Source organism: Cololabis saira, chromosome 13, assembly GCF_033807715.1.
Source record: "Cololabis saira isolate AMF1-May2022 chromosome 13, fColSai1.1, whole genome shotgun sequence".
Lineage (NCBI taxonomy): Eukaryota > Metazoa > Chordata > Actinopteri > Beloniformes > Belonidae > Cololabis > Cololabis saira.
The window spans coordinates 5,326,634-5,350,856 of record NC_084599.1 but is presented as its reverse complement, the minus strand read 5'-3'; the positions used below and the strand labels follow the sequence as shown (position 1 = coordinate 5,350,856).

At 47.4% G+C, this 24,223-nt stretch overlaps 1 protein-coding gene across 3 annotated transcripts in view; it reads right to left on the bottom strand.

The window, feature by feature from the left end:
• Positions 1-989: 989 nt before the first annotated feature.
• cherp (calcium homeostasis endoplasmic reticulum protein) overlaps positions 990-24,223 on the bottom strand; it is a 30,703-nt gene continuing 7,469 nt past the window's right edge. For 2 of the 3 annotated variants that reach the window (XM_061737425.1, XM_061737427.1), the window contains 17 exons: positions 22,693-22,862; positions 20,347-20,484; positions 20,106-20,257; positions 19,799-19,910; positions 18,561-18,650; positions 18,200-18,440; positions 16,960-17,123; positions 13,739-13,993; positions 13,466-13,658; positions 9,926-10,224; positions 8,201-8,334; positions 8,028-8,114; positions 6,291-6,437; positions 4,398-4,511; positions 4,218-4,312; positions 3,960-4,145; positions 990-1,552 (listed from right to left, as the gene is read on the bottom strand). In XM_061737425.1, the coding sequence (XP_061593409.1) occupies positions 1,515-1,552; positions 3,960-4,145; positions 4,218-4,312; positions 4,398-4,511; positions 6,291-6,437; positions 8,028-8,114; positions 8,201-8,334; positions 9,926-10,224; positions 13,466-13,658; positions 13,739-13,993; positions 16,960-17,123; positions 18,200-18,440; positions 18,561-18,650; positions 19,799-19,910; positions 20,106-20,257; positions 20,347-20,484; positions 22,693-22,862 (2,615 nt within the window). In that variant the 3' untranslated portion in view covers positions 990-1,514. The remainder of the gene's footprint in view (positions 1,553-3,959; positions 4,146-4,217; positions 4,313-4,397; positions 4,512-6,290; positions 6,438-8,027; positions 8,115-8,200; positions 8,335-9,925; positions 10,225-13,465; positions 13,659-13,738; positions 13,994-16,959; positions 17,124-18,199; positions 18,441-18,560; positions 18,651-19,798; positions 19,911-20,105; positions 20,258-20,346; positions 20,485-22,692; positions 22,863-24,223) is intronic. The other variant, XM_061737426.1, reaches the window with a different exon arrangement.

Sequence of the window (24,223 nt, the reverse complement as noted above, 5' to 3'; positions counted from 1 at the left end):
ACTAATAATCTAACGCATTACTTTTTAAATTCAGTAACGCCGTTACCGTTACCAAACGGTGCGTTACTCCGTTATTTCTGGATACAGTGAAGCTTTTTTCCCCACACGCGGAGACCGGAGTAGTGTGCCAGGACAAAACAGAGGTTTTACTCATCGGTCCTGAAGGCCAGAGAGAGAAACTTTTACCAAAGTTACAGGATTTTAAACCCTTAAAATCAGTTAAAATCTGGGTGGGATTTTTGACTCTGAGCTCACTTTTATTGCACATATTAAAAACATAAAGATATGTTTTTACCATCTTAAGAACATAGCTAGAGTCAGTCCGTTTCTCTCTCAGGCTAGTGCGGAGGTGCTAATGCTTTTATCTCATGTCGTTTAGATTATTGTAACGCCCTGCTCTCTGGTCTTCCTAAAAAGAACATGTACAACCTACAATTATGACAGAATTCCGCTGCACGCGTGCTGACGAGGACCAGAGGGCGGGAGCACATTACACCTGTTTTAAAATCGCTGCATTGGCTCCCCGTGCGCTTCAGGATCGATTTTAAGGTTATTTTACTAGTTTTTAAGTGTTTTAATGGTCTTGGGCCTTAAGTTTTATGTTTGCGTATTGTTTTTATGTAAAGCACTTTGTGTTGCAGTTTTATGCATGAAAAACGCTATACAAATAAAGTTTGATTTGATAATACTGGACCAGATCAGTTCATCCCTACTTTCAGGATGTGTGTCGCAGGTTTTTAAAGTCGCAGTAATTCATCTTTTAAATCAAATCCAGATGTTTTAGCCAATTATAGACCAATTTCAAACCTTCCATTTGTATCTAAAATTCTGGAAAAGGTAATTACAAGTCAGTTATGTGACCACCTGTACAGAAATGATGTGAAGTTTTTCAGTCAGGAATCAGAATGCATCATAGCACAGACGGCACTAATGTTGCATTAACCAACGTCAGCAGCACCAAGTCACCAGGATTAACAGACACAACAGCATTTGGGAGTCAGGATGTGTTTATTGATCTCTCTACGACGCGCTCGTGGAGATAAATATACACATTTTGTTTGTACAGTTCCTGTTTTACTACGAACAAAACGACAGACTAACATTTAATGTTGTAAATCCCCCCATGAAACAGTTTTCCAGGAGGGCGCAGTTAAAAACAAACCATATCCATTATTCCCTTGGAGGCTCTGGTCATCTCTACAACTCAAACAAAAGTGGCTTCCTCTTTGATCTCAATGAGCTTAAACAAACATATTCAATTTAAAAGAATGAAGTGAACGGAGTAAGTGACACATTAATCATTAATGTTCAACAATTATGTGTGGGTGTGATGAGAGAAAGTCCTGCCAGGGTGGATTCTGACTGTGAGAAGTCCAGCGTAGCGACGTCAGAACAGGCGTCCAGCTCACACACGGATGAACGAGTGGAAACACCAGCGTGTTGTTGGGGCTAAAGCACGCTGGAGCAGGAAGGACTTGGGAACGGTGACCAGAATCCTGACGGGGGTGGGCCGATCACTCAGGGGGAGGGGTCTCCGGGGGCTCGCGGTTCACTAAACCAGGCAGGGAGGAGAACAGTTGGAGCTTTTTTAGACAATTTTCCAGATCTTTTTTTTTTTTTTTTTTTTTTACAAATCTTTTTTTTTTTCAGTTCACATACAGTCAGTAAACAATAGAGGCAATGCGCATGACGTCACAGATGCAACTTCACAGCGGGTACGCTGTGTCAGAAAGACTGAGTGTCAGAAAGACTGAGTGACAGAAAGACTGAGTGACAGAAAGACTGAGTGACAGAAAGACTGAGTGACAGAAAGACTGAGTGACAGAAAGACTGAGTGTCAGAAAGACTGAGTGACAGAAAGACTGAGTGACAGAAAGACTGAGTGACAGAAAGACTGAGTGGCAGAAAGACTGAGTGACAGAAAGACTGAGTGACAGAAAGACTGAGTGGCAGAAAGACTGAGTGTCAGAAAGACTGAGTGACAGAAAGACTGAGTGACAGAAAGACTGAGTGACAGAAAGACTGAGTGACAGAAAGACTGAGTGGTAGAAAGACTGAGTGGTAGAAAGACTGAGTGACAGAAAGACTGAGTGACAGAAAGACTGAGTGACAGAAAGACTGAGTGGTAGAAAGACTGAGTGACAGAAAGACTGAGTGACAGAAAGACTGAGTGACAGAAAGACTGAGTGGTAGAAAGACTGAGTGTCAGAAAGACTGAGTGTCAGAAAGACTGAGTGTCAGAAAGACTGAGTGTCAGAAAGACTGAGTGTCAGAAAGACTGAGTGTCAGAAAGACTGAGTGTCAGAAAGACTGAGTGTCAGAAAGACTGAGCGGCAGCGTAAACTTTCAGTTTGAGCAACTGGAAAACATCTAAAATGGGAAAGAGCTGTTGTGTGATCGACTGTACTCATAGATTTAGCAAGAAATCTGAGTTATCGTTTTACAGACTGACGAAGAATACGCTTAAGAGACAAATGGATCGCTGCAATTCACAGAAACAACTGGATTCCAGGCACCAAAACGTGGATTTGTGGTTCCCATTTTGTACCAGGTAATGTTGGATTTTCTGGTAGCTAACGTTAAACGGTCAAATCATAAAGTTCGGTGTCCTCATCACTTTAATTTCTCCAACAAATCCTGCCTTGAAGTCGGACCAAGCGTCAAGACTTTTGTATGCCTTGAAGCTTTGCTTTGTGTATTTCCCCGGCGTAGAAATTAAGTACATATAAATATCAGAAACTGGATTCGTGGCCAAATATTAATGTCCATGGACCACTGGTTCTTGGTAACTGTACCAAATATTAATGTCCATGGACCACTGGTTCTTGGTAACTGTACCAAATATTAATGTCCATGGACCACTGGTTCTTGGTAACTGTACCAAATATTAATGTCCATGGACCACTGGTTCTTGGTAACTGTACCAAATATTAATGTCCATGGACCACTGGTTCTTGGTAACTGTACCAAATATTAATGTCCATGGACCACTGGTTCTTGGTAACTGTACCAAATATTAATGTCCATGGACCACTGGTTCTTGGTAACTGTACCAAATATTAATGTCCATGGACCACTGGTTCTTGGGGTAACTGTACCAAATATTAATGTCCATGGACCACTGGTTCTTGGGGTAACTGTACCAAATATTAATGTCCATGGACCACTGGTTCTTGGTAACTGTACCAAATATTAATGTCCATGGACCACTGGTTCTTGGTAACTGTACCAAATATTCATGTCCATGGACCACTGGTTCTTGGTAACTGTACCAAATATTAATGTCCATGGACCACTGGTTCTTGGGGTAACTGTACGGGTCACTGTCAAGTCCAACTGCTTTAATTTAGGCCGATAATCGGCTGTTATCCCGTCTTCTCCACAGTTTCCCCTACTAGTTGCTGCTGTTTTAGCCACTCATTCCAGTGATGCATACCCTCTATTCACTGTGACAAGGCGTTTCCAATAGTAGTTGTTGGGTAGTAGCTGCTACAAGGGTAGTGAACATTAGAAATCTTAACATAAACCAGAACGCAACAACCCTGTATTATCTGTCAACCCTCCCTCCCCACCCACTCTACCCAAATCAGAAATAAAACAAAAACAGACAAGCAAAAGAAATAATAGATAAGTAGCTACATGAAATGAGAAATAAAATGAGAACAAAACAAAAACATAGCAGCAACAAACAGACGGGGGGGGGGGGGGCGAGGTATCTGGTCTATTCATTTGTAATTATTCCCTTTTCACTTATTTTCAAGGTGAATGTTTAAATAATCTATGCAGGGCTGCCAGGTTTTGTCAAAGGCTTTGCCGGAGCGTGAAAGTGAGAACCTGCTCTTTGAGTTTAATATAAGCTAAGACCTTGAGCCAGCTGTTGTGTGAAGGAGGGAGATATTTTTAATTCCACAGCAGATGTAAAAAGAGAGAGATGACATCGGAGGATGAAAGCTCGTTACCTTCCTCTCTCGCTTTCATGCGAGCAACAAAGTTGTAGCTCTTGGCTCTGCGGTAGTTGTCGTACGGGTCGTCCAGGGAGACTCCCACACCTTTGTACTGGTCCCACTTATCCCTGACGTCTCCTCCCTTGATGGGGTCCTGGATTCCCTGCTCTTTGGCCCCCAGGCCTCCAGAGCCGCTCCAACCTGCACAACCAGAGATCATGGTTATGGCCGGGAAAGCAGAGCTTCCTCAGCGTGACTGGGACCGGGCCGTACCCATCTTCATGAGCAGCTGGTGGCCCTTGTTCTCCTCTCCTAGCCGGGCGTCGGTGGGCAGCTTGGGGGGGGCGGCGCCCAGCCCCGCCGTGGAGCTGTGGAGAGCCAGACGGAGGGGGGTCATCAACATCACATCACGCTTGTGGAAAAGCTTCATGAAAGAGCAGGGGGGTGACTTACGGAGGGGAGGTGCTCCGGGATTTGGGGCCGCGCCGGCGCTTGGTGGGGGAACGTGAGCGGGATCTGGATCTGGACCCGGAGTGACTCCGAGACGACCTGGACCGACTCCGGGACCTGGAGAGAGCGGCGGGAGAGTGCACAGATTAGACAGGCCTCTGAAGGGAAAGGAGGAAGCCTAAAGAGGATGTTACAACATTCAATATTTGTACATAAGTACTAAGTTGACCAAAGGCTGGCCTGGAGCCTGGTAACATTTTGTTCAACATCTGGAATATTGGTAAACCTATCAATTTGTCATCACATTTAACACCCATCAATAATCAACATGGCTGTGCAACCAGATCTGATTCTGGTGTTCACTTTCCTCTTCCTCTACCAAGAACCAACGCACTAAAGAGGCTACGATGTTTAGAGCAGGAACATACTGGAATAAGCTTCCACCACATTTAACCATGATAAACAATACAGCTAGATTCAAAAATAAATTAAGAAAAGCAGAACTTAGCAAGGAAGTCAGTTTTAGTTAGTTTAGTCTGAAATTCTGAGTGTGTAAAATGGAATATTTTTGGTTGTTTGGTTCTGGCTGGTTTCAACAATTTAAGGGTTGAAATTAGAGGTGGGTGCAATTCATCGATGCATCGCGATGCGTCACGTGACGATTTGGAATCGATTATTAAAAAAAATAAATAATTTTTTTTTTTTTTTACCCTATCCAGATTCCAGACTGAATAAGCTGCTGAATCATTTAATTTTCAAGAATGCACATTTCTTATTGTTCACTTGAAATATGGCAGATATGTTTACACTAAATAAATATCTTGTTTACTTGAATTAATGAACTCATTAAATCCAGGGCTTGACCGTTTTCAGTGTTTTCCGCCAATAGAGGGCGCTCTCATGCAAGTGCAGCTTTCCCTGGTCAAAGTTAAGTAAGTCAAAGAGCAAATGTTTACATAGTCATAAAATACATTATTTTGTGTCTTTGAAAAATACATGTCAAATGTTCAAAAAACCTTGTTATTTACCTAATGAGTGTTGTTAGAGGAACTGAGTTAATTGATTGGCTATTTATTTACAAATGTAGCCACAGATGAAGACAAAATCAATCTTGCATGGAAAAAAGCATTAAAAATCACAATAATCGAATAATCGTGGCACCAATAATCGAATCGACAATCGTTATAATCGAAGAATCGAAATTGAATCGTGAGGTACCCTTGTTTGCACACCCCTAGTTGAATTCCATCACATCTCAGATAATTTTTGTTTAGATTTAGTTATGTTTTAATTGTAAGGATGGTATATTATTGTTTTAGGTGTGCAATGTTGGACCCAGGAAGAATAGTCTTCACTGCAGTGAGGACTAATGGAGATCTGTAATAAATAAATCTATCTATGTTACGACCAAGCTTGAACGTGGAAGTTAGAAAAGCTGCATTTCCTCTACCGACCACTAGGAGCTGGCACCAAATGTGAGGCCATCTCGACTGACGTCCATGTTAAAAATACTGCTAAAAAAATACTGCTAAACTGCAAAACAATAAAGGGAACACAACCCTTTATTTTGTGAGCAGCGTACATTTACAGCCGGGTATAAAAGACGTGGGGTCTCCATGGTTAGATTTTACTTTCCAAGTGGGTTTGTTTGCAGTACGAGGAAAAGGGAGCGACAAAACCTCCCCTCAGAAAGGCTTGATGTCACAGCTGGTCTGTCTACTTCTTCCGCTTATTGTTGCAGAAAAGACAAATGTGTCGCAGAGGAAGAACGACAACCAACCAACCGAATCCCGCCCTCGGTAATGCTGCGTCTACCCGTCCATGGTCTACATGGACGTGCAGCCTCACCAACACACCAACATGCGTGTCTGACGTCAGTGCGGCGTGTTTACTGACCTGGATCGGGAGTAGGAGCGGGAGCGGCTGCGGGAGTGCGAGGACCGGGACCGGGACCTGGACGACTTGGAGGAGCGGGAGCTGGAGCGGGACGAAGATCTCCCTCTGCTCCGGGAGCGACTCCTGGAGCGGCTGGTTACACGACCGCTGAGGACAAACGTGGAGTTAGAGGAGCACACAAGGACAGGCTGGAAAAACTTCTGAAGAATCTTGGTCGTCTTTCATAGAAGCTTTTGGACTCTCCTGCGTGAGCCATACCCACCCACCCAACTGCCTACACACCTACCCGTCTACCTACTAGGGATGGGCGGTATGGACTAAAAAATCTATCACGATAATTTCTGTCATTTATCCCGATAACGATAAAAATGACGATAAAAAAAATACCAATTCAACTCCATCTTTGTAAATATAAATCTATCACCACATTCAGTCTTTGGAGCCAAATCACTGCTCTAAAAGAATACTAAATACTACTAAACTACACCAATTAAATTGAATTAAGAAAAAAAAACAATTAAATTAGTTACACCTGTACTGTAAAACTGGAATGACTCAAATGAAACAAGTTTGAAATGTAAGAACAGATTCAACATTTATTCAAACTGTACAGTATGGCTTAAACAGTGGGATAACAGCAAACAGTAAAGGTACCATCGACCTTCAAGTTTTCTTAGCTTATAAAATCACAAAGTAGAAAAAGATACAACCTGATAAATAAAGAAACAAGACAAATAAATAAAAGCCATCCTTTGCACTCACTGTACTTTTGCAACTCTGCACATAATAGATGATGTTTGATCCTCGTCACTGTTTTTAAATCCAAACCAGTTCCAGAGCTGGAGCCTCGCTCAACAACGAGCTCCTCGCTCTCAGATCCGCCTTCCGCCATGTTTGTTAAGCCTGATTTATGGTTCTGCGTTAAATCAATGTCGATTTAACACAGAACCATAAATCAGGCTTCACACAAAAACGTCAACAGGAATTTATCGTTTTTACCGTTTTGCAGCCCCCCCACTCTGATCATCCAACACACTGGCTGATTGATACGCCACGTTCTGATGTCGCCACTTCTAAATGTGACGGGTCGTCACTGAAATTTAACCGGGGTGTCCCATCAGACTGAAAGATGGTTAGAATTGTAGAAAACTCAAGGCCTCGATGCCACTTATGGGATCAATGTCAGTCATTTTAAAACGCAGACTTTGTTTATTCAGCCCAAATGGACAGAACTAAAGACCGATGTCGGGTGTCATTTCAGAATCACTGCAGGGCCAGACGTCATTTTGGTCCAGTGTTAAAAGTACAATGCTGATCGTCAGTACCAAGTTTTGTTCGTTTGGATTGTTACATCACTAGATTTGGGTAAAAGCGTCACGTTGGGCCACAGCCATGAATTTGACTGGCGTGTAACTTTGAATGAAATCATCCAATCAAAATGATTGCTACAGCTTGAGATTGTGTAGATGAAACAGTTTTATGTAAATCACTTGAATGGCTTCATTTCACTGTCAGAATTCTGGAAATGTTAGTTCATCTAAAACTCTCGATAGAGCTTCAGCTCTGAAGTGTAAATCACCTCATTGGTTCACCGAGCAGCAAACTTTCAGATGTCAGAGGTCATGTTGCAGCTGAAACCTCTACATGTGAAGCATGTACAGATTTTAGTGCCCACAGTCACAGAAAAGCTTTTTAAACTCCAACATTCAGTAAAAACTAAATGGTATGGAGGCTCACCTGTTGCGTTTCTCCTGCTCCTTTTTCCTCCTGGCTCTCATCTTGGCCCTGAAAAACTCGTAGAGGCCGTTCTGCTCCCAGCCTTCACTGCAGGAGGAACAGAGCACAGCTGTAAACCTCTGCTCAGATGGCTTGGAGGTGGAGGAGACTCCGGCCCTGCAGGGAAGGTTTACCTGTTCCTGGGTCGGTCGTGGGAGGGGGGGCTGTAGAAGGCTTCCACGGCAGCCAGCAGTCGGTCGCTGGGCGGCATCGGGGGAGGCAGGCGGATGTCCTTGGGGTCCAGGGGTTTGTAATCAAAGTCTTCCAGCTGCGTGGCAGGAAAAAACAACACGCCGTCAATGGACGTGCAGGTGTACGGTTAACTTTCAGACCACAGCCTGCACCACAGGTACAGCAGAGTACACAGCAACAAGTATACCGGGGTGGTGTACTACTTCTGGAGAAGCTTCCCACTAACCAGGCCATCTTGGATACCGTATCCCACAATGCAATGGGCAACAGCAGGTAATACTTTAATAGCAGTTGCTGTTTCCACTTATGCTGCGGCGTTCAACAAACTCACTAATGGTGCTTTTCCACTAGTACCTACTCAGCTCGACTCGACCTTTGCACTTTCCCACTAGGGGTCTAAAGGCGGAGTTATGGTTCTGCGCCAAAACGACGCCTACGGCGTGTGGTACGCATCGACGCAGACCACGCGCTCTCGCTGTCGCTGACATTACCTCCCAAAAATTGTAACTACGTGTCAAGGCGACGCAGACCAAACGCAGACAAGAGGGCTGTGATTGGTTCTCTTGGTAGCAACGCATTTCCGGTTTCCAGTTTGAAGCAGTCGTGAACTTTCAGCGCTCTTTTCTTCGTTTATGTGTGATTTTTTTGGTTTTGTCTTTTTGCACAATAGTTGTCCTTATCTCTTTCATTCACTGTGACCGGAAAAAGTCGGATAAACCATTCAGGAAAAGATCGCAAATTAGCGGTCACGGGGGGGAACTGCACCACAGAGAAATGGAGTGATGGAGAAGTCTGAAGGTTCACGACGGCGTCACGGTGACGGCGTCACGGTGACGGTGTAGGCACGGCGTCGATTTGACGCAGAACCATAACTCAAGTTATATCGAGTAGATACTTTTCTGTATCTATTCTGCCGAGGTTCTAAGCTGCTGAGTGGGCTGTATCTGACATCATCACACTACAGACCACTGATTGGTCGGGGGGTTGGAGTCAGACGTCTGAGTCAGGAGGAGGAAATCAGAGAAAGAGACTCTGACGGATTCTTGTTCATTTTATTCAACCAGCAATGGCAGCAAAAGTCTGTTTCTGATCCAACTCTGAGGGTCAGATGTTCATAAACCTGGTGCTGAGGAGAGAATTAAAAAGATCTAGACGGAGATAAGGAACGACCAGATCTACCAGGAGCTCTGTCTCTTCATAGCTGCTCACGGATCCAGCTGACTTTTCAGCAGCGCAGAGACAAACTCCATTTTTTTTTAAAAAGCGTTGCCAATTCAAGCTTCTCTCATTTTTTAACTTGATATGGAACACAAGTCACAGACCCAGCAGCACATCTATCATCTCCTCCAGGTTCTACATCTTTAGTGTTGTTGTCTTCTTCGTTTAGATACACAATCAAATACGTCACAGCAGCTTCACTACAACCTCCTACTTCTGCTCCAGGTGATGGATTATTATGGAAAAGAAACCAGGCTGGGTTGAAATGAGTGGAGCTGAGTAGGTGCTGGTGGAAAAGCGCCATAAGAGTGCTGTACACTGGACAAGCTGCAGGGCCCAGTCCATTCACTCAACTCTCCAACTACAGTCTTCCCCACTCTTTACCCCATCACCCCTACCCACACCCTCCTACCTCCACCCCCACCCTCCCCAACACCTGGGAGACTCACCTTGACCAGCGGGGCCATGAGTCCAGCGGGCAGGTCGAAGTAGGGGACGTTGGGTACCAGACTGGGGTCATCCTGAACCGGATGCTGCTGCTGCTGCTGCTGCTGCTGCTGCTGTTGTTGCTGCTGCTGTTGCTGCTGCTGTCGATGACGCATGTGAGGGGAATGACCATTGAAGCCGTGGGGAGGGGGGCCAAACTCCTGCTGCTGGCACCCCCCCCAGGGGGGATGGTCCCCTGCCATGCCTGGAGGAGGGATCCTCTGGTTGGGGTGGTGGGGCGGGGGGGGAGGACCGGGCATTTCTGCAGAGACAATCAGCTTCATTTACATCCCACACGAGTCACAGCGGCTGATTTACCTGGTCCCTGTGTGTGTGTGCGTGTGTGTGTGTGGCCACGGTTAAATTATGTTTTTTTAATTCGGAAATTAATTATTCCGAATTAAATAATTCCAAATTAAACTATTTTCCTTCGAGTTTACATGGAAATAGTAATTCTGAATTGAGGTTTACATGGAAAACACGTTTGATGGTCTTTCTCCAATTCCTCTCCAGGTCTGGGGGTTGGGAAGGTTCTGATTGGATAGGGGGGGGACCAGAAGTTAAACTACCGGAAGAAAAACTAACTTAGCCGCTACAACTTTGAAAAGTTCACTATTTTGATGTTTCCTGTTTCCATCTGTTCTTTTAATGATTCCCAGGTCCTCCAAGCTATTTATTAAATAAATGGTCTCTGCTCTTGACCAGCGTTTACTGCTGCTGCCATCTTGAAACTTTGTTTGGAAAACAAGGCATATAAGCGTCACGGAGACAGACGGGCAAGTGAAAGAGCAGCGCAGAAAGACCGGAATTAATTTAAAAGAGGAATGAGTGGATACATGATTGTCTCAGAAAATTAGAATATTGTGATAAAGTTCTTTATTTTCTGTAATGCAATTAAAAAAACAAAAATGTCATACATTCTGGATTCATTACAAATCAACTGAAATATTGCAAGCCTTTTATTATTTTAATATTGCTGATTATGGCTACAGCTTAGGGCTGGGCGATATGGACCAAAAGTCATATCTCGATATTTTCTAGCTAAAATGGCGATACTCGATATATATCTCGATATTTTTTCTGTGCCTTAATTGGGGTTTCCCCCAAAGCATTATAGCATAGCATCTCTGTTAGCTTCATTTTTTTCTGAGGCAAACCCTTAAAAAAACAGTCAGTTTTAATACAAAGCCTCGTGCCAAATGTCACACAGGTACATTTATTAACAGAGATCTGCACAATATCAACATGTATAAAACAAATTAAATAAAAATAAACTGCCTGCATATATAGAATAAAAATGCTTCTTGAATAAAATAAAACAAATATCCCTTTCCTGCATAACAATTAAATTAAAATACACTGTACAATTAATACAATGTAGACAGTAACAGGCAGACTTTTCCACTGAGGTTGACAGTTGTGCAAATAACAAAACATTTGTGCAAATCTCAAATAAAACATTCAAGTCAATTTGTCACAAAATAAGCTATATCAAAATCATTTAAAAAAAAAGGAAAAAAAAAATAAAAATTTAAATCGACAAACGATATTGTCTCGTACCATATCGTGATTGAAAATATATCGATATATATTAAAATCTCGATATATCGCCCAGCCCTACTACAGCTTAAGATTAAGATTCCCAGAATATTCTAATTTTTTGAGATAGAATATTTGATTTTTCTTAAGCTGTAAGCCATGATCAGCAATATTAAAATAATAAAAGGCTTGCAATATTTCAGTTGATTTCTAATGAATCCAGAATGTATGACATTTTTGTTTTGTAATTGCATTACAGAAAATCAAAATATTCTAATTTTCTGAGACAGTCCTGTACATGATCACGGAATTATTCTATTGGGATTTAAAATCAGAATAAACCAGCCACTTACTTCGGAATGAAGTAAGACGAGACGTGATGAAGGCGTGGATTACTGTTTCAAAGTGCTCGTGCGATAAAAAAGGCTAAGGTGAAGCCTTTTTTATCGCACGAGCACTTTGAAACAGTAATCCACGCCTTCATCACGTCTCGGCTGGATTACTGTAACTCCCTTTTTCTAGGAGTCAGCCAGTCCTCTCTTGCGCGTCTCCAGTTAGTTCAGAACGCTGCCGCTCGTCTGCTAACTGGAACGCGTAAGAGAGAACACATTACGCCCATACTGGCCTCCCTCCACTGGCTGCCTGTGCGTTTTAGAGTCCATTTTAAGATTCTTTTATTTGTTTTTAAATCTTTAAATGGTCTTGCTCCTCCCTACCTCTCGGAGCTACTTCACCCCCACGCCCCCGCCCGGTGCCTCAGGTCAGCTGACCAGCTGCTCCTCGGGGTACCGAGGTCCAAACGAACACTCAGAGGGGACCGAGCCTTCTCTGTTGCTGCCCCCAAGTTGTGGAACATTTTACCTCTCCACATCAGACAGGCCTCCTCACTGTCTGCTTTTAAAACTGACCTCAAGACCCATTTTTACGCATTGGCTTTTAACCCAGTATGAGACCTCGCTCTGTTTTTAGTGGTTTTATGTAATTTTATTTGTTTATTTAATTGTTTTTATTGTCTTTTATCGTTGCTTGTGTGTCCTCTCATGTACAGCACTTTGTTATAGCTGTGGTTATTTTAAAGCGCTTTATAAATAAAGTTGAGTTGAGAGTTGAGAGTTGAAGTTTAATTCGGAACGGCCATTTTCATTGGGAATTAGGTGTTTACATGGTAATTTTTACTCATTTTAAATCTGATTTAATTTTAATTCTGAATTAAAGAGGAATTCAACTTCCCATGTGAACGTACTGTGTGTGTGTGACTATGTTTACATGCAGTCAAAATTCGGGTTATTGCTAATATTCCGGTTACTGAAACATTAAGAATATTCCGTTTACATGGTAATTAATCATTCAGGATATCTGGATCAAACCAGCGACGCACGGAGAACGTGATGACGCAATTCCCGTAATTTCCACTTCTTCTTCCTGTATCTAAATTCAAAACAAATGCTGCTTCGCGCAACTTTTCTCTCACCTTCTTGTAAATCTTCTATCCCAGTACTTTCTACCGTCTACAAATGCAGAAATGTTCATATCCTTCATTACATTTATGAAGTGATTAGTCTCCTCCTGGTCTTGGTTTCTCCGTGTTTATAAGAACTTCCTGGACTCAAAAGACCAGGATTCCTTGTGAACAGAGCATGAGCAGAAAACAAATTCCTGTTCCGTTTGATGGGGATATTCCGTTTGGCGTTTACATGACCCAATATTCGGGTTTTAAAAGGAGTAACCCAGGGCTCATATTCGGGTTTTTAAAAAACTGAATATGAGCAAATTCTGGTTATTCAAAGGGGTTATTGGTGTTTACATGGCCATGCAAAATTCGGGTTATTGCCAATATTCGGGTTTTAAAAGGGTTATTGATGCATGGAAACGCAGTGTGTGTGTGTGTGTGTGTGTGTGTGTGTGTGTGTGTGTGTGTGTGTGTGTGTGTGTGTGTGTGTGTGTGTGTGTGTGTGTGTTCTGACCTCCAGGAAAGTCTCCCTGAGCGTAGTCGAAGCGATGGGGGGTGTAGGGCCTCTCGTAGTGGTGTCTGGGAGGAAAGTCGTCCTGCATGAAGCGTGGGGGGAAGCGTCCAAACCCGTGTGGTGGAGGGGGGGGCTGGTTGAAGGGCGGAGGCTGCTGGTGGGGGGGGAAGGGCCCTCTGAAGTGGGGGGGTCTCTGTAGAACCAACAGAAATGTTAGGTGTTTCCTGCAGCGAGGGCACCAGGTTGTGATGTGGTAGTTTCAGAAACACGTGCCTGCATGCGAGGGGGGAACGGGGGCTCCCTCTGCCCCCAGGGGGGCTGCTCGGGCTGGTTCCCCCACGGAGGCTGCTGCTCAAACGAGTTCCAGGCCGGAGGGCCGGGCTCCGAGCCGCCGGGGCCGCTCCAGGGCCCTCCTTCTCTGGGGGGCCCCCCGCTCCAGCTGCCGGGGTCCCTCTGCTCGTTCCACATGCCCTCGTGGCTGTTCCACGGGGGGCAGGGGGGCGGCGGCTGGTTCGGGTCAAAGGGAGGCTGGAAGAGCACAAACAAGAGATGTTGGTTGGCAGGAAACAGACGAGTCCGACCAAGAAGCGTCCTCACGTGGACAGATGACTGATCTTTCGTGAACCTTTCCTCCCCTCCTGTGGGTTGTGAAGCAACGCCCTCGGTTTATTTACGTTAAAGGAGAGTGGGATCTCACTGAAATGAGCTAAACCCTCCACCATCACACATGCCCAAGGACGGGCTCCCCCGCCCACCTGGGATGATGACGAACACCAAAGCACATCCATGCGAGCTGCTCCTTATTTAAGCTCAAGACTAACGGATGACGGCGTGAGAGAAGTAGGGATGCCCCGATACAGATACTGGTATCGGGGGCCGATACTGCTCTCATGTACTCGTAAGAATTCTGATACCACTTCATTGTTGTTGTAGTTACTGGTTAGTGACTCTAGGGGGAGATGTTGAGCTGCAGTCAGCGTGGTGATGGGAAGAGTGATACATGAGTGAGAAGAGAGTGATACGCGAGTGAGAAGAGAGTGATACGCGAGTGAGAAGAGAGTGATACGCGAGTGAAAAGAGAGTGATACGCGAGTGAGAAGAGAGTGATACGCGAGTGAGAAGAGAGTGATACGCGAGTGAGAAGAGAGTGATACGCGAGTGAGAAGAGAGTGATACGCGAGTGAGAAGAGAGTGATACGCGAGTGAGAAGAGAGTGATACGCGAGTGAGAAGAGAGTGATACGCGAGTGAGAAGAGAGTGATACGCGAGTGAGAAGAGAGTGATACGCGAGTGAGAAGAGAGTGATACGCGAGTGAGAAGAGAGTGATACGCGAGTGAGAAGAGAGTGATACGCGAGTGAGAAGAGAGTGATACGCGAGTGAGAAGAGAGTGATACGCGAGTGAGAAGAGAGTGATACGCGAGTGAGAAGAGAGTGATACGCGAGTGAGAAGAGAGTGATACGTGAGTGAGAAGAGAGTGATACGTGAGTGAGAAGAGAGTGATACGTGAGTGAGAAGAGAGTGATACGTGAGTGAGAAGAGAGTGATACATGAGTGAGAAGAGAGTGATACATGAGTGAGAAGAGAGTGATACATGAGTGAGAAGAGAGTGATACATGAGTGAGAAGAGAGTGATACATGAGTGAGAAGAGAGTGATACATGAGTGAGAAGAGAGTGATACATGAGTGAGAAGAGAGTGATACATGAGTGAGAAGAGAGTGATACATGAGTGAGAAGAGAGTGATACATGAGTGAGAAGAGAGTGATACATGAGTGAGAAGAGAGTGATACATGAGTGAGAAGAGAGTGATACATGAGTGAGACTGGCAGCGCCGTTTCAGGCAAGATAGCAACAATTAATGCAGCGGGACGTCAGCAGTGTGGACGTATTTCAGAATAAGAGACGATGACAGAAGCAAGACAGACTGAAGCTACTGCTGCTAAGGTGTCAAGAGGAGGGAAGGAGAATACGTGGTTTAATACCAGCAACTTGATAAAACATCTCAAGACGCATCATAAAGCTGAGGATAAGGAGATTACTAATGCTACTGCAAGAACAACAGCAACATTAGCTCAGGTTCTGCAAAAGCAACAAGTTAAAATAACGGAGGCTCTAACCCGTTATAAAGCGCTGGATGAGCAGCCACTGTCAGTTGGAGAAGAAGGATTTCTCTTCTCAACACACTCGAGCCGCGATACAATGTTTCATTGATATGTTATGTGTTTGAGATTTTCTTAAATGTGAAGACAGTGCCAGTGTGGAGACTTTTTATTTACACAGAAAGATTATTTTTTAATTAAAATAGTTATTCTACTAATTTTATTTACCATATTTTCCGCACTATAAAGGCGCACCGCATTATAAGACGCACCTTCAATGAATGACGTATTTAAAAACCTTTTCCATATATAAGGCGCACCACATTATAAGGCGCATAAATAAATATCTGGTAAAATACCGTACTATAGTGGCTGGGGTTGAGTTACGCATCTACCTGATGGAGCTGCGCTACAGGAAATGCTACAAAATCCTACAGCAAATGCAAAAAAAAACAAGTACCACCGTATGTCAAACTTTATTAACAAAATAAAAACCAGCTTTGCTCCATCTCGTCAAAGTCGCCATTATGCGAGTCAGCGTCGCTGCTGTTGTCTCGAACGTCTGTGACGATTCCTGCTGGTTTTTGAGAAAATTAAAGGCTTTTAGGTGCGCCTTATAGTGCGGAAAATACGGTATTTTTATTGAATTTATCTGTTGCAAATGAAACCAATCTTCCAATTCATAGTACTTTTAGCCTAGTTATTTTTGTGGTAGAAGTATCGTATCGGTACAGGCAAGTACACAAATTAAAATATGTGTAAAAAAAAAAAAAGGTATCGGGGCATCCCTAGAGAGAAGAGATGGAAAGTATCTTATATCCCAGGGAACAGGTTTCCTTTCTAAGTATGAAAGTAACAAAAAGGAGTTTATCATAATCATTCAACTGTTGCCACAGACAGTTTCTGTCTCCCGTTTACAGCCAAGACGAAGCGAGGCGTTACAGCAGGCTGTCAGTGAGCACAAGAAGAGAAAAGAGGCAGTTGTTTCATTTTTGTTTGGTTTTCTTCAATCAAAGCCTGATGCTTGAACAGAAACAAAACATTGTGTTTTCCTGCCTGACGACTTCAGCTGCAAACCAGGAAGACATTGAGGTCGTAGACCCAAGTACGGTCTACGAACCAAACAAAGGTTGTATCATCACTGCAGTTTCTGATCCGGCATCAATGTTTTCCTCGTACCGTGCAACCCTCCAGGAAACAGGAAACTGACAGCCCTCTAACTAGCAAACAACCACAGGTGAAGGTTTTGGGGTCCAGCGCTGACTACAGCTGTGTGGCTGGTTGTGGGTGGAGATAAAGATGGCAGCCAGATCCCTCTGGGTAAATCTGATCTGAGCAGTCAGTTATCAGCTGCAGGTGATTTTGGTTTCACACGGGCAGACGGGTTTGTTACCGGCTGGTTGGGGTTCCAGGGTCCGACATGCTGGGGGTCAAACCATCCAGGCTTGTTAGGCGGGATGTCTGAGGGTCCACTGGAGTTGTTGGAGTCCTGGGATCGGGGAGGAGCTCCTTCAAAGTCCCCCGGAGGAGGACCCGACATCGGAGGCTTCGTGTCTCCTGCACCGGGAAGAAAAGAGAAACAAAAGAGAAGCATGAGGTGACGGTGCTGGTGGAGACAACATGCAGCAGCCGGGCTTCTGAGGTTCTGCTGAGGTTCTGGACCTGAATCACTGCAACATCAATAGAAATTAAAGCTGCAAGCAGCAATGAACGGGCCCTCGCACTCATGCCCACCGCCCCCCGGGTTCCCCCCGGGTTCCCCCCGGGTTCCTAGGTCAATAATACTATAAAAAGTGCCTTTGCTGTTCACGTAAAACTCAACTTATCATCATAAGCATATCAGAAACGACACCATCCACGACTCTCTATGTCAAACCATTCAAAAGTTATGGCAGAAAATAGGAACTATCAAATATCCACCAATCAGATGAAGGGGGGGTGCGCTTTTTGGCGTCTATTGTCGCCACGGTAACGCTTTTGACTGAGAAAAGTAATGTGCATCGTCACAGGATGGAGACGCACATTTTAATGTATAAAACACCTGGGTGCACGTTACGTTTCGGGCCGTATTAACTGCCGAAGGAATGGCATAAATTGTGCCAAAATTACACAATTAATTCAAAATGGCCGACTTCCTGTTTGGTTTTGGCCATGGCGCCAAGAGACTTTTCTTTAAGTTGTGACATGATACAGGTGTGTACCGATTTTCATGCATGTACGTCAAACTGTATTGTGGGGCTTGAGGCACAAAGTTTTCTAGGGGGCGCTGTTGAGCCATTTTGCCACGTCCATTAATGCAAACCATTAAATATCACATTTTTCACCAGGCCTGGCTTGGTGCAAAATTTGGAAACATTTGGGGCACGTTTAGGGGACAAAAAGGCCCTCATTTCATCAGAAGGATAAAAACAAGGAAAAATAAATAAAAATTCCTACAGATACAATTGGGCCTTCGCACTGTAAGTGCTCGGGCCCTAACTAATCACAAATACTTGAACTCATATGGCACGATTGGCTTTTTTTAGGTTTTACAAAGTGGTTTCAACATGTTAACCAAGCACTCAACCACCCGACTGCTCTGAGTGGAGAACCGTGTGAAGAGTTGACAGAAGAGAAAGAGTGCGAGTGATTACCGTGTGACGGCTCTATGCGCCCGGCGTGAGCTGCAGCTATCCTGTCGCCGGCCTGCGTGGTGATGGGCGGGGCCTTCTCGGGCTCAGCCGGCGTGGCCAGCGGCGCGGCGGGAGCTGGCTGAGGCTGCTGCTTCAGACTGGAGACGAAGTCGTCGTGCTGCGTCTTCAGAGACTGGATCTGCTGCTGGAAGGCCAGCTGGATGGGCTGCACCGCCGCAGCGTACTCCGTGATCAGGGACGCCTGGCGGGGAGACCACAACCGTCTCGTCATCATCAGAGATGATTCAGAATCCGGGACTTAAAACAGGCCCAGATCTGCCGGCACACATGCTGCGTGCTACCGGATCATGGGTTCACTGACCTGGTACTGGCCGAGCCCCAGAGCCGGGTTCTGCAGCTGTTGAATGGTCTCCTCATCAAAATATCCGTTCTTCTCCCAGAGCTGCAACAGCTGAGGAACAGCATGGAGATGCATCAAACAGAGAAGAGGCACGTTGCAACTAAAGGACGGAGCGGGAGAACGCCGGGCTTTCCATTTTCTTGTCTTCATTGAGCCACACTCATGAAACATGAACCTCTGAGTGACAATGACTGCGTTTCCATGCATCAATAACCCTTTTAAAACCCGAATATTGGCAATAACCCGAATTTACACGGCCATGTAAACACCAATAACCCTTTTGAATAACCCGAATATTCCCTTGGGTTTCTCCTTTTAAAGCAGCACAATGTAACTTTTCCACCTTAATATAATATTTCCAGAGTCATTGTGATGGTACATCAACTTCCAACAGGTTTAATGAACCTGTCATGGTCTGAGGGGTCTGTGTTGCCTTCACTGGCACTATGTAACTTTGAGGTGGATGGTAGGAACCCTGCCACACTACTGGTAAAGCACTACCGCTTTTGTCCAAAGGAGACGCCAAACTCAACAAAAGCTGAAAGTTACATTGTGCTGCTTTAAAACCTGAATATTGGGTCATGTAAACGGCAAACAGAATATCCCCATCAAACGGAACAGGAAGTTGTTTTCTGCTCATGCTCTGTTCACAAGGAATCCTGGTCTTTTGAGTCCAGGAAGTTCTTATAAACACGGAGAAACCAAGACCAGGAGGAGACTAATCACTTCATAAATGTAATGAAGGATATGAACATTTCTGCATTTGTAGACGGTAGAACGGAGAAAAGTTGCGTGAAGCAGCATTTGTTTTGAATTTGGATACAGGAAGAAGAAGCAGAAATGACGTCATCACGTTCTCTGTACGTCACTGTTTTGATCCAGATATCCCGAATGATTAATTACCATGTATACTTGGAAAACCCTGTTTCCTCACGCATGTAAACAGAATATTCCGAATGTTTCAGTAACCGGAATATTAGCAATAACCTGAATTTTGACTGCATGTAAACGTAGTCAATGTTTCATTGGTGTGTCAATAAACAAAAAGACATAGCTTAAAAGCATTTCCATCTGTTATTGTGACTAGGGTGAGATCCCGTGACGGGGTTGGGGTACTTTTCCCTGCCAGTGTATTTGGATGACAACAGGAATCCCTGTCCCTCTAGCCCCCCCTGCTGGGCGTGTGAGCCGGTGTTCACCCTGGTGATCTTCTGCTGCTTCTCCTCCTCCACGGCCAGGAAGCTGGTGCAGTAGATTGGAACCACCACCTTCTGCAGCGCCGCCAACAAGTCCTTCTGCTGCTTCCGCTGGCTGGAGGAAACACACAAACATCAGCCCTTCGTGCTTAAATGAGCTGCTCTGACCCAACAATGGTGTTCACACTCATGACAGCAACAGCCTGGATTCTTTTCTGTTCGCCATTTAATCAGAAATATCCAGACAATCAAATATTTGGCCAAAGTAACAACTCTTTAGTGGACTCATCAAGAGTTTGTAGGTGTTTACCAGTGATGGAGGACGTCGTTGGTTAGGTAGATGAGGTGCAGGCGCAGCTCGAAGTGGGCACCGTCCACAGTGATGCGGTTGCGTAGGTGCGACGCCATCAGCTCACAGTGCGGGGGAGACTTGGCGTTGTTGAACATCCAGTTTTTACCAGCCTGGGAGGAAGACGAGACACGTGACTGATGCAGAGCTCCTCCTGACCTTCAGGAAGCAGCGTGGCGGGCTCTTCACGCGCGGGGCTTACAGAGATGGCGTCCTTGGTGCAGGTGTCGATGATGGGCTGCAGCAGGTTGTCAAACTCCGTGATGTCCAGCTGAGTTTCCAGCAGAAGCTTCTGGGTCTGCTGCTCCATGGCCAGAGCGATGGCCGCCGTCACCTGTTCCTGCAGGGAGACGCGCGTCAGGAAGCTCAGGGACGCTCTAGGAACCACCGGGGAACTACCGGGAAGCTCCAGAAGCACCAGAACCCTCCAAGAAGCTCCGGGAAGCTCTGGGAACCTCCGGGAAGCTCCAGAAATCTCCTCCAGGAAGCTCCAGCCCACCCGGCTTCTTCCCTGCTGCCCCTCACCTGCTCTAACCCTCACCTGCTCTAACCCTCACCTGCCCCACGGCCCCTCACCTGCCCCACGGTCCCTCACCTGCCCCACGGCCCTTCACCTGCCCTACAGCCCGCCCCTCACCTGCCCTACGGCCCGCCCCTCACCTGCCCTACGGCCCCTCACCTGCCCTACAGCCCGCCCCTCACCTGCCCTAGGGCCCCTCACCTGCCCTAGGGCCCCGCACCTGCCCTAGGGCCCCTCACCTGCCCTAGGGCCCCTCACCTGCTCTACGGCCCCTCACCTGCCCTACGGCCCCTCACCTGCCCTACGGCCCCTCACCTGCCCCACGGCCCCTCACCTGCTCTAACCCTCACCTGCCCTACGGCCCCTCACCTGCCCCACGGCCCCTCACCTGCTCCAACCCTCACCTGCCCTACGGCCCCTCACCTGCCCTACGGCCCCTCACCTGCCCTACGGCCCGCCCCTCACCTGCCCTACGGCCCGCCCCTCACCTGCCCTACGGCCCGCCCCTCAAATGCCCTACGGCCCGCCCCTCACATGCCCTACGGCCCGCCCCTCACCTGCCCTACGGCCCGCCCCTCACCTGCCCTACGGCCCGCCCCTCACCTGCCCTACGGCCGGCCCCTCACCTGCCCTACGGCCGGCCCCTCACCTGCCCCACGGCCCCTCACCTGCCCCACGGCCCCTCACCTGCTCCACGGCCCCTCACCTGCTCCACGGCCCCTCACCTGCCCTACGGCCCACCCCTCACCTGCCCTACGGCCCCTCACCTGCCCTACGGCCCCTCACCTGCCCTACGGCCCCTCACCTGCCCTACGGCCCCTCACCTGCCCTACGGCCCCTCACCTGCCCTACGGCCCCTCACCTGCTCCACAGCCCCTCATCTGCTCTACGACCCGCCCCTCACATGCCCTACGGCCCCTCACCTGCTCCACGGCCCCTCACCTGCTCCACAGCCCCTCACCTGCCCTACGGCCCGCCCCTCACCTGCCCTACGGCCCGCCCCTCACCTGCCCTACGGCCCCTCACCTGCCCTACGGCCCCTCGCCTGCCCTACGGCCCCTCGCCTGCCCTACGGCCCCTCGCCTGCCCTACGGCCCCTCGCCTGCCCTACGGCCCCTCGCCTGCTCTACAGCCCCTCACCTGCTCCTCACCTGCCCTACGGCCCCTCGCCTGCCCTACGGCCCCTCGCCTGCTCCTCACCTGCTCTACAGCCCCTCACCTGCTCCTCACCTGCCCTACGGCCCCTCGCCTGCCCTACGGCCCCTCACCTGCTCCTCACCTGCTCTACAGCCCCTCACCTGCTCCTCACCTGCCCTACGGCCCCTCACCTGCCCTACGGCCCGCCCCTCACCTGCCCTACGGCCCCTCACCTGCCCTACGGCCCCTCGCCTGCCCTACGGCCCCTCACCTGCTCCTCACCTGCCCTACGGCCCCTCGCCTGCCCTACGGCCCCTCGCCTGCTCCTCACCTGCTCTACAGCCCCTCACCTGCTCCTCACCTGCCCTACGGCCCCTCGCCTGCCCTACGGCCCCTCGCCTGCTCCTCACCTGCTCTACAGCCCCTTACCTGCCCCTCGCCTGCCCTACGGCCCCTCGCCTGCCCTACGGCCCCTCGCCTGCCCTACGGCCCCTCGCCTGCCCTACAGCCCCTCGCCTGCTCTACAGCCCCTCACCTGCTCCTCACCTGCCCTACGGCCCCTCGCCTGCCCTACGGCCCCTCACCTGCTCCTCACCTGCTCTAACCCTCACCTGCCCTACGGCCCCTCGCCTGCCCTACGGCCCCTCGCCTGCTCCTCACCTGCTGTACAGCCCCTCACCTGCCCTGCGGCCCCTCGCCTGCTCCTCACCTGCTCTACAGCCCCTCACCTGCTCCTCACCTGCCCTACGGCCCCTCGCCTGCCCTACGGCCCCTCACCTGTTCCTCACCTGCTCTAACCCTCACCTGCCCTACGGCCCCTCACCTGCCCTACGGCCCCTCACCTGCCCTACGGCCCCTCACCTGCCCTACGGCCACCTGCTCCCTCCTTACCTGTCGGAGCGTGTGCATGTGCTGCTCCTGCTGCTGCAGGTTCCACAGGCTCTGCTGGATGAGCTCGTCGATGGCGGGGCCGGCGGACGGGGGGATCTGGGGCGGAGCCATCATGGACATGGGTGGAGGAGGGATGTCCAGCAGGTCTGTGGCCCCGGGGTTGAAGGCATCTACAACAACAACGAGAGGAGACACACGTGGACCTGAACCTGGAGCTTTGGTTCTCGGGGAATCCTGGACCTGAGAGACGGCTCAACCCGGGTCGTCAGATTCCTTCAACAACCATCCCCACAAATACAATCAGATGACTGACAGCAGGCAGATGAAGGCTTGCAGGAACCAGATTTAAGACATGCAACGAAGCAAAAGTCTCCCAGTGCTGCTGCTGAGGGGACTGGTAATAAAGCATCAAGGTAACCGGTGGCAACCAGACACAAGTTGCTCTGGGCCGGACTGAACGCTCGGCCGGCCAATAAAGATCAATCTGAAAGTTAGGAAGTTAGGCAGCCACTGCCAGGGACAGCCGCCTACTAGCATCCATCCATCCCTCCATCCATCCCTCCATCCATCCATCCATCCATCCATCCACTGTCCGGTACCGGCCAGGCTTCCGGGCTAACCGGGATCTGGTCGCAGCAGTCTGAGCCAACAGGACCAGCCGCACAGGGACCGGCACGCACAAACCCTGAGCTCTCGCCTCTTTCATGGAGTATTTGCAAACTTTTTTTAAAACAAAAGTTAGCTATCATTTATCTCCACCATTGTTGTGAGTTTACCTCCGATTATGTAGCTACTGAGCACCAGGAGCAAAGTCATAACTTTATAACTGGTGTCAGGTAACTGATAGCAGATCTGAATTTGTGTCTTAATGAATCAATCCAATTAAAAGTAAATTAATCTTCTCCTTCGGTACATGAACAGTGCCGATCCCGGATGTTGTCATCTGTAACCGTAACGACAGCAAGATGAAGCTTCTATCAACCCTATCACCAACCACATCTATGTTTAGATTACTACATATCCCTCCATGACATATTTAAGTCCATCTGAATTCTCTTCAATGAAAAGTGGTCCTTTTGTGTGGAAAACATCCAGAGAGCGGGTTCACACAGGCGGCCTCCATTGTAAATCTGTCAACAACAACAACGCCCAGTTGGTAGCAGTAACTCTGTCTTACTGATAGATCAATAAATGGCACAACAAGCCGGAAAAACTTAAATAAATCACATGTTATGATAATGCTCGCTTGGAGCTTTACAAACCAGTTCAGAAGTCAATCTCAGTGAAGGTGATAAGTAGGGGTGTAACGATACACCAATTTCACGATACGGTACGATACACGATATTGAGGTCACGATAACGATACAATACAATATTATAGCAGTATTTTTTTAACAACCTTGCATGAGGAACATATGAATGGAAAAAATGGTCTTTTATTTGAAAGACACAAAATACAAAACAATACTGTACGTTTGCCCCATTGTTCCAGTTTGTTATTCTTTATAACTGTTTAAGTTTTAAAGAGAAA